At 30.5% G+C, this 10788-nt stretch overlaps 1 protein-coding gene across 2 annotated transcripts; it reads right to left on the bottom strand.

Annotated features, from left to right (window-relative positions):
• Positions 1 to 787: 787 nt before the first annotated feature.
• LOC8273207 (nudix hydrolase 9) lies at positions 788 to 6601 on the bottom strand. Of its 2 annotated transcripts, none has more exons than XM_015728369.3 (9): positions 6441 to 6601; positions 6267 to 6341; positions 6026 to 6082; positions 5345 to 5427; positions 4780 to 4838; positions 4159 to 4307; positions 3762 to 3905; positions 1885 to 2043; positions 788 to 1204 (listed from the first exon to the last, which is right to left on the bottom strand). In XM_015728369.3, exons 1-9 carry the CDS (start codon positions 6498 to 6500, stop codon positions 1109 to 1111), a joined length of 882 nt encoding a protein of 293 aa, XP_015583855.1. In that variant the 5' UTR covers positions 6501 to 6601; the 3' UTR covers positions 788 to 1108. The 2 variants fall into 2 exon arrangements, with proteins under 2 accessions (XP_015583855.1, XP_015583856.1); XM_015728370.3 differs by having other exon boundaries at positions 6267 to 6320; positions 6441 to 6598.
• Positions 6602 to 10788: the final 4187 nt, after the last annotated feature.

The raw sequence follows: 10788 nt of genomic DNA on the forward strand, positions 1-10788 counted from the left end.
ATTTCATTTTGTCCCCACGACCTGCAATGTTCTAGCTGACTGAATCTCTAAAACAGATGATCTTTGTTTAGCTGACTGGATCTCTAAAAAAGATGATCTTTCTTTCCAAACTTTCCTGGACTTTAAATCTGCCAAAAGAGCTGAAGAGTTATATCCAAAGGATGTATCTCATCCTCAAGATCAATGATATTCGTTATCATTTTCAGTTGGAAAAGAAAAAAGGACTATAGTGGGAATCATGAATGTACCTCATTATGCAAAGAGGAAGTGAAAAATTACAATGAAAGTAGTTTAGAAACAATGGTCTTTCGAGTGTGCTATCAGGTGTGACGACACTCTTTAACCTCACCAGAAGAAAAGATTGGAGGTTCATCAATGTCCAAATGTGAAATCTATAATCAGAAGCCGGATAAAGAACTCCCAGACCTCAATTCCTGATATAAGACGCTGATAGAGGCAATAGCTACCCTATCTCACAAGTTGAGGGAGAGACACTGATAAGACTGGGCAACAGCCTCCCGCTCCCAAATAAATGTCTCCAGAAAGTAGGAGTTTTCTAACTATTATGCTTTAATTGGGAGTGAGCTACTCAAATGCTTATTCTTGTACTCATTTCACATAATCTCACAATGTTGAATCAGAGCATTGCATTGCAGATACCTTATATCAAATGCATCCCAGAATTACACACATAAATACACATGTGGAGAGATAAAAGCATGCATAGATGCGCTAGCAAACTTGCATTCATTATTTGCAAACTGAACTATTTCAATAAGACAATAACTTACTAGGTAAAATGGTCTAATTATTATTCATATATGTTTTCTAATGTTGTTGGTGCAAGTCATACAATTTAACATCTCACTCGAAAAAAGCAGTGGATTAGACCTGGATTGAACCCATTTTGCAGCATGAAATCGATACGTTTACATAACCATGTATCTGCATCTAAAGAAAGACTAAACTCACATGCCTTCATGTTAAGTTAATGGCAAAATAAATAACATGTTTAATCGAGTCATAATCATAACCATAATCATCTCGTCGAGGACTAATGAGATGCTAAGGCCTAAACAGCTTCAATTGCACAGCAGTGGATGAATAATCAGGAATTCTTCACAGCTTCTACCATCATCTTATAGAGAGCAAATCCACCTTGATGGCAGCCAGGCATTTTGGATGCTATGTTTTCTAAATCAATCTGATATATGGAAACACTCGGTGAGCAACTGTATATGCACTAAATCAATACATACATAGAAATTAAATGGTTATCAAGAAAATCATTAGAAAAAAGAGTAGCTAAATTTTCAATTTAGAATCTTCTAATAATGCATCAGAACTGAATATATTAATTTTCAAGGTCATTAAAAAATAACAGTCAACAGTTTAATTTCTGTAAAACATAAGTAATACTTGTGCTCACTCCTTAGCTCTTATTATATGAAAATTAACCAATGCTAATAGACTACCTTCCTCCTGCCAATCCTCATGCTAAAAGTGTCTATATATAAAAAGAAATAATGACCTACCACTTGTGGTGTTCAAGCCAATAAATTCAGTTCTAACGCACATCACAACTGCATCTCATGCCACTATCAATCTCTTTAGCTGCATCACCACCATTACCATACAACTGACTCTTTCCATCCACATATATCCCGCCTTTAACACCATAATCAAATTGTTAATGCTAGAACAACACTGCATCACCACTATTGCCGTACTAATGACTCATTCCATCCACATGTATTTCACCTTTGACACCAAAATTTAATTGGTAATGCTAGACTATTAATGCAAACACAGAAGCGAACAACTTTTTAAGATAACAGAGCTAATTCTTTAGGCATCAAGAGGAAAAAAAAAATTTAAACTAACCAATGAAACTGTGTATAGTTGGGTTGATTCATAGCCATCTTGAGCATTGCGATATAGTTGTTGAATTTCTTCTGACAGAAGACAGCATCTGATGAAGAAAAAGATAGCTGGTCTAGCATTCAATACCCGGCAGGATATACCAATAAAAAGCGGATCACACTGCAAAGGAAAAACCAAGCTGAGATGCCTATCACCAAAAGTTGGAAGTTTCCAGACCATACAAATCTTCCATTAGGGCTACAGGATTCTCTCATTAACTTCCAAGGAAAGCTTGAGTATAGCATAATTTTCTTTAAATGTAGCAGCTTTAGTATGACTGAGGAAGCAGAAACTTTATATTCTCTTTATGGAAGGTTCTTTGTTCACAACCCTCCTTTGGAAAAAAATATTATATTAATAAATTAGAGAATTTTCAAAATTCCTTGTGATTCAGTAGTCTTCACTATGGGGGCTGTTGTCTCTTTATTTTATCATTTTATTACCTGTGATCTTCATGCAGCATCACTTACTAACATTTTGACCAACACCACTAAACTTTTGTTCCTATAGTTACCCATATGGCGCAAAATAATCCATTTTATATACACCCTTTTTTTTCAGTATTTGCACATGTCTACAAGGAACAAATAAGAAAATACCTCTATTATTCAGGTAGATTCATTTAACAATTTCAATAACATACTTAAAAAGGCATGAAAATTGTCGACGTGTAGTGATGATGAGATTCTTCGTTCACAGCCATCCATTATCTTTCAGCAAAATAGCAAATGCATTAAAAATCGGGGGAAAGTTCAAAAGCCTCTGATTTCTTTTCATATCATTTCGTGTCTTATCACTTTATTACCATTTTTATTAATGCCACTAAATTTATGTTTGTCATTGTGCTAAATCAAAGATTCTGTCAGCAGTTTTTGTGTGTTGTGTGGCTAGAAGGACAAAAGAAAGAACTAAATTGATATTTTAGCTTTAATAATATACATAATAATCGGGAAAGGGAATTGTTAACATGATATCCATGTAATGCCACTTGGTCATTCAAATAGGTGCCACATGAATAATAATTGAACTAAACTTTTATGCTGCGTATTACAGGCACCCCGTAAGTATCATTATAGTAACATTCGATAAAACAATATTATTATACAATTATGAAATGGTAATATTTTGAAATTACTAGATACTGCAATCATTTAAGAAATAAATAAATAACCCCCAAAGTGAAACAGCGCTAGACAATCATGTATCCCTTTTACACTTCTATGTAAGAAAAAAAAAAGAAATATTGGCCCAGGTAATCAATTGGAGGAGAGCATTCTCCTCTCATGCCCATGCCTAAAGCATTGGACATAAAGGCTGGAGACTCGGACTGCTCCAAAGCCCGATTCTAATGGTGGATCTAGACCATGAAAAGATTGATGATAATTAAGCATTCCGAAGCCATATATATGCAGAATTCAGTTTATCTCAAAATATAACCCAGAAATCCTAATTCATATTGTCAATTTTTCATATCAAGAAAATCTATCAAATTCCGATATGTTCAAATTGTTACCGGCAGAGAATAGCTTTATTGGACATCTCCAAAAAAATCTCATGCATTTCTTTCTGCTTACAAGAAATGTTAATAGAAAAAAAATAAGTTTAAGGTATCTCAGAAGAAGTTTTGATATTGTGCATCATTTCCATATGGAGCCAAACATCCACATTCAAAAATGTTAACTTTTTGCTAACAATAATTCACATAAACATTGAAATTGGAAACCAGTATACAATAAAACAATTATCAAATTCTTGCTACCACACGTTAATGAGATGAATTGCTAGATGTAAAAAATAACTGAAGAAAAAGTAAATTTGCATTTGGAAAATTATCTTACTAGCGATGTTGCAGGTACTCCAATTTCTTCAACTACTTCCCGAATAATACTATCAAACATCTCCTGAGAAACCTTCCTGTTAATCATCTCAGAGTCTGTAAAGTTTTTACTGCTCTGATGAGAGGCTATTCCAACTTCTTCGGGCTGTCAATCATCGAAAAAGTGAAACTGCCCCATTAATTGTGGATAACAAATGTTGATTGTCAACAAAAGAATAACAGAAAAATGATAACTGCACCTAATCACTTGAAAGTAGATAGGGCAAAAATGTAATTAATGTTCAATCTTCCAAATATGAAAATGCTCAAAGGAAACATGCATCAAAGAATTTGCAGCCTTAATACACACTGCATCACAACCAATAAATATAAATGTTTCATTTGCCAAATTTTAATACCTCCGGATGGCCTCCAGGGAAAACGAAGTGTCCAGGAAATTCCCCAACATGATCACTTCTTTGCAACACAACTATTTTCTTGTCAGATGTCTCTATAACTGCACCATTACCCAGTGGACTTGACATATGTTCACACCGTATGGAGTCATCTACCAAAGGTTAAAAAAAAGCTTAAATTGAAACCCCCTCAACAGACTTCGAAAAAAAAGAACAGATTTTCTTTTAATAGTTATGGAGATATTGGAACTCACACATCTACCAGAATTCATGATTTTAAATAGAAAAGATTTGGATGAGCAGCTAGAATGTAATAGATTGTAATTCTTTCTAAATATATATTCATCTTTTACATGTTCTCTTACAATTCAAACTATCAAAAGGATCAACCAGCAGATATGTGATTTATCTCTTTTAAAACCCGCCAAATATGAACTTATCAGCTCAGAACTAACCAAATAAAAAAATGAAGGTAAGAACAGGCAAGCACTTATTCATGAGCTCATAGACAAAATCCACATGGCTGTAACAGCAAGGATGAATTGCCCAGTTAAAATAGTACATACAGCAGAGAAAGAAAAACTCTCTTCTGCAATGAGCATGATAAAAGACTTGCAAAAGTACCTTGTGATGAAACAAGGAACCTTTCCCACGACGGATTTAAGTTTGTCCCGACAAAAGTCCTGAATCACAAGTAGCTAGCATAAATTCTTTGTTTTGTAGGAAAATTATATTCTTCATAAAGAAAATGGTGAAGAAGCTTCAGATAAACAATGAAAGTCGGAATTAGCAGAAGACTGGTATATGATTCTGAGTTTGGCATTTAATGTGCAAATTAACCTCAGAAAAATCTGCCATAACAAAAATTGATCAATTGACCAGATCCAGTAGTAGCGAATAAACATAACAAGTACACTAGATAAGTCACCTAGTAGACATAAGGATATAGTACTAAGCAATGTAAAAAGTAAGACTCAGTTTAATGTGAAGGTCTAGCAGTAATTACATAGAGCTAACTTTAAAGAGGCAGAAGTCAAGAATATTGCTGACATTTATTATTTTATATGGAATTACAATTGAACATTTAATATATCTTCTTAGAAAGAGGTCTCATTTATAGATTCATAAGATGACACCAAAACACACGCATGAACAACAGAGAGTGAGCGCCAGCGCGAGAGATAGAGACCTATAATCTGTCAAACCAAGAAGGAGGCCTACATGGGAAACTTTGTCCAATCCACCTTCATTATACACATTGTAACCTCCATACTGTAACGACATTAGACAAAGAAATTGATGAGCAATTTCAATTCATAAGAGAATCTGCAAGATTAAATGCTGGACAAACATATGTGCACTGAAGACTAAATGTATCAAATTAAATGCAGGCCCTTAACTTCTTGTGTGTGGCATTAATGCATTATCTCTCTTGCATCAAATGCTTCAACTGAAACAATAGAATCCTTTCTTCTTATACTATTGCTCTAATGATCTCATCGCTCTTGCATTTTTTATAAGATATTGCCAGTGATTTTAAAAATTGTGAAATCAAATTGGTTGTAACCAAATAAGTTATTAACTACCACAGAAACACAGTGTCATAAACCACAATGGAGAGTCAAGTTGCAATTGGCAGTATCAATGAAGGTATTCGTACTACAACCTTTCTGATAAATTTGAAAACTGGATGGCGGCATTCTGAAATTTCTTTTTCTCAACTAAGATATAATAACAGCAGATGCTCATATACTTGGTCAAATGCACTATCCTACAAAGTCACACATAATTTGAGCATATTGTACTAAGCATTATATTCTGCCACTACGAATATTTAAAACAAAACTGATAGCTAATAAGAGCAACGTACCCGAAACTTTTTCCCATTGTACAATGTTGTATTCTTCTCTGCTCTTTGATCCCAAATCTATTCATGGGGATAAAAAAGGAAGAAAAAAGAAGCACCAATATACCATAGTCACTTTAAGTCTATAATAGAAATTCTAATTCAGTTTCCTAGTAATTGAGCAACTTTAACGCATACAATAACACCAATTTTATTCTTTTGAAAAAAAAAAAAAACTAGCACCAAGAAGAGAAAATTCACTGACCTTAGCGATGGAGTTTTCCAATTCGATATCAGGGTGGGGAATTCTATCATACGACTGATCAAAAACCACCGATACCTTATTAATTCAACAAAAACAAATCAAAATTAGATAAAAATGCACTCACAACTTATTTTACATCCATTCGTATGATGTTAAGGAGGAAGCAAGAAGAACCTGAGAAGATGAGAGACCAGAAGGACACGGAAGAAGAAGCTTGTAGTCGGCCTTCTCCATTGAAGTGCCAACCGCACGTCAGATGTTTGGTAAAATTGCTCAACCAAAAACACAAGAGATTGCAATAGGCAGAGTGTTTACCCAATTACGTGGCATCAGCGTTAGAGTTAACTTTCTTTAATTAATCCCTCAAAAAAATTCTTTAATTTGAAAAGAGAAAATTACAAATTTGTTATTTTAGTTTTTTTTTCTAATTAAAAATGACCAATATAGTATTTTTAACTGATTTTATAGTTTAAAATATTTATATATCTTATTTTATATAATAAAGTATTTTTCATTTAATACAATCTCATTTTTTTTATTCATTTCTAATACTTTTTCTTAAAATTTGTATTTATTTCTTAAAAGATTGAGAAAAATTAATAAAATTCTTTTCTCTTGATTCAAACAAAAAATGGTTAATTTTATATTTTATATCTTTTATTTATTTAAAAAATAAAAGTTAAATATATTTTTTAACCTCTAAATAACAAGAAAAGAGAAGGAGAGATATTGAATTTTTTTAAAATAAAATACTTTCTTTGAAATTAATAAATGATGACAAAAATAGAAAAAGGAAAAAGATTATTTCAATATCTCTAGATTATTAGTGAAGATTTAATGAAAAATAAAAAGAAAATAAATAAAATAGGAGAAAAAGATTAAAGAAGTAACAATATTGTAAGTAACAAAGAGTAGAGATATTTAGGTAATTTTACATATAATAAGTTAAAATTATTATTTTATTCTGTAAAATTTGTAAGAAATATCATAATATATATTTATTAGCAGATTTAGACATTAATTGAATAAAAAAATAATTTAAATACTGTAATAGAAAAAATAAAAAGTTAAAATACTAAATTTATAATTATCCCTTTTGAAACAATGAGGGGAGGGAGAAGAATTAGAGTTAATTCGTATGGCACTTTCATCCATGTTGTTTTTAAAATCAAACATTTAATTGTCTCACTTAAATTGTCATCCATACAAAAGTTAATCAATAGCAAAAATCACTTAAATTCCAATTCACATAAAAGCTAATAAAGAGCAAGAAACATCCATTTAAAATCAATATACCTATACAATAGTGAAATAAAGTCTAATTTGGCTATCAACCTTATCGCTTGCGTTCAATTTAATTATTTTTTAAATTTATGAATATTTTAATCCAAACATTTACATATTTAGCTCAAACTAATTCTATTTTTTATAAAAATGAGAGAGTGAGTTACACATTTTCTAAAAAAGAAAGTGGATTTTTACATTAAATTAAATTATTTAAATTAAAACATATATATTAATATTTAAATAAAATATAATAAAAAATAAATAGTGTTACTTTTCAGTATTTTTACTGTTTTTTTTTAATAATGACAGTGAAATAAATGATTATAGTAGTGGTGATGTCGAGGGCAGTAGATGTGAGAGCAGTTTCAATAAAAATAATGATGATAGTAGTTACTTATTGCTTAATTATATTAATTATGCTAAGATTATAAAATAATTTTAAAATAATATTATAAATTCTTTAATTATTTTTTATTTTCAAGAGAGAGCGACTATCACTCTCTCATTTTTTTCTTTCTAAAATAGGATTAATTTGAACCAAACATATAACTTTTTTAACTAAAAGGTCCAAAAATCTAGAAAAATAGACTAAATTGAGCCCGTGTGATAAAGTCTGCGGTCAAATTAAACTTTATTCCTACACATTTTCATTTCAAATCACTTAAAAATGACAACCAAACTTTGACTAATCCAGCTTCTTATTACAAACTAAAAGAAACACTCAAGTTTCGTGTATTATATAAAGGAATAAAATCTAATTTGGCCACTAAACTTATTGCTGGAGTTCAATTTAGCTATTTTTTAAAATTTTAGATATTTTAGCTTAAACCTTTGCATATTTAGCTTACATTAGTTCTATTTTTTACAAAAATGAGAGAGTAGTTGCACACTCCTTAGAAAGAGTGTAGATAGAATAAAAAATAAAAATAAAATATTAATTTTATATAAATTTAAAAATATAAAGTGATATTTAAATAAAACACAATAAAAAAATAGATATTGCTATAGTGTTCTTACTTTTCTTTCTTAATAATGACAGTGAAAGAGACAATTATAATAGTACAAATGTTGAGGGCGGTGTAGATGAGAGCGGTTTCAGCGAGAATAATAGTGGTAATAGCTACTTATTGCTTAATTACATTAATTGTACTAAAAATATAAAATAATTTTTAAATAATATTTAATTTTTTAATTTTTTTTTTATTTTTAAGAGAGAGTAGCTTTCACTCTGTCATTTTTTTTTTCAAAATAGAGTTAATTTGAGCTGAAAATACAAAGATTTGGACTAAAAAATTCATAAATTTAGAAAATAATTAGATTGAGCCCGCGAGACAAGATTAGTAGCCAAATTACACTTTATTCCTTATATAAACATAAAAGACTAAAGGACCTGATCTTAAAATAGCATTTCTGAAGGTATCTGTTAAGGGCAAAACTCAAGGATTTCATGATATTTATTCTTTTAGGCCTTGTTTGGGAGGATGGATTCTAAAATTCATAAATTTAGTTAAAATAAATAAATTTAAAATCTATAAAAAAAAAAAGGAAATGAATATATGCTCTTCGGACTCTGGCATTAGAGTTGCACTCTAATTTATCAAGATGAAATTAAGAAATTTTTTTTTTTAATATGAGAAAACAATCTCATCTGTAAAATCTTGCATTTTTATGAAAAACGAGCCCCTAAATGGATTTCTTAGACCCTATATCTTTTTACGCGGTAGTCACATAGTAACATTTCAAGCAACAACTTGTTGATTTGTTGTTTAGTATAATTTATTTTCTTAAATAATACTATTTTTATTTGGCCTAACTACTAAAAAAGTTCAAATCTTTGCATTAATGCGATTGTGGCTAATATTTTTAAAATTATTAATTTATCCTTGATTTCACTATTTAGGTGCAATTGTAGCCTAATTTAGATTCCGGTCAAAATTAGCTTATGTGGCAATTGAGATGTCTGCCATGGTGTATTTGCACTTAAGAAAAGCTAGGATCCACTGCCATTGTGATTAAAATAATTTAATTACTTGAGTTAGGTTTATTGAGTTAGGCTAAAGCTAACCAAAACCCTTAGCTCCCTTAGCTACATATTCCTATGAATATATGGCTTTTGTTCTTTTATAAACCCTAATTTTCTTTGTAATTCTCTTAAAGTTTCTTTTTAACCTTAAATCTAAGATCTGAAAGACTCGACTTTTTTGGTATAGAATCTACAGGTGAGCTTTCAGTTAACTCTTAGATAAAGGGAGATTTTGTATCACTCATAATGTTGGCTTGAAATGCTTCACGTTAATGACAAGAAGAAATCCAAATAGGAGATTCTATCATTGTCCAAAATTCGAGGTAGTGTTGTTGTTTAAAGTAGTTGTCTTAACTTTTATTGTCAAATCTCGTATCAATAGCTTTTAGGTATTTTGAAAATTGCAGGAAGGGAGTTGTACATTGTTTGAGTGGATTGATCCTGAAAGTTCATTGAGGGACAAATGGGTTTTAGAGTTGCTTTACAAGGAAATTGATGTTAAAAAAAAAATTGCTGAAGAAAGAAGGGAAGAAAAAGGTGTTAGAAGAAAAACTTGCAAAAAAGAAGGAAAATATTCATCTATTGAATGAGGAAAACTAAAGCTAAAAGAAGAAATTAGCAAGATGCAAAGACAAGTTGATTTTGTAGCGTCAAGGGACAGGAACATCATTAGTTTTTCATGCTTAATGCTTGTTTTAGTCTTAGTGTTTCTTTTGTTTTTGCAAAGTGTGCAAATTATGAACAATAAGTTCATATACTTACCTTAATTAAGCATATTATTAAGTATTTATGTCATTTGATTTTATAATAATCAGAATGGTTATATTCAGATTATAAGGTTTTTGATGTTATGCAAAGTGTTAAAAAATGGAATTGCAATAATATGCAATTGGAATTGCTTAATTCTATTGAATGGGCTAAACAAGTGTACCTGACATGTAGCAAATATTGCCACAAAAATTTCTATAACAGTCAAAAGTACTGCTTACAATGAAATGTAAAAAACCTAAGTACTATAAAAGGGACTCTTAGCCAAAAACATTATAAACAAAATAGAAGGAGAACAATCTTGTAATAGGAACTTTTGTCCACAAAAACATCCTAAATAAAATATATTTATTGCTATTTATGCATCACTTATTAGTGTTCCTCTTATAAGTGTATGACTTTAAGGCTGGTTCAGGGCTATAACTTGTGATGTTATTAATTTGT

The sequence above is a fragment of the Ricinus communis genome, chromosome 8 (assembly GCF_019578655.1).
Source record: "Ricinus communis isolate WT05 ecotype wild-type chromosome 8, ASM1957865v1, whole genome shotgun sequence".
NCBI lineage: Eukaryota > Viridiplantae > Streptophyta > Magnoliopsida > Malpighiales > Euphorbiaceae > Ricinus > Ricinus communis.

What these genes read in the sequence shown, in the direction of transcription:
- LOC8273207 (XM_015728369.3), bottom strand. Translation starts at nt 6,500, where the DNA reads ATGGAGAAGGCCGACTACAAGCTTCTTCTTCCGTGTCCTTCTGGTCTC. An exon ending in CTGGTCTCTCATCTTCTCAG is followed by an intron (nt 6,342 to 6,440) that starts GTTCTTCTTGCT and finishes TGAATTAATAAG; the next exon opens with GTATCGGTGGTTTTTGATCA. An exon ending in GTTCCTTGTTTCATCACAAG is followed by an intron (nt 4,308 to 4,779) that starts GTACTTTTGCAA and finishes AACCTTTGGTAG; the next exon opens with ATGACTCCATACGGTGTGAA.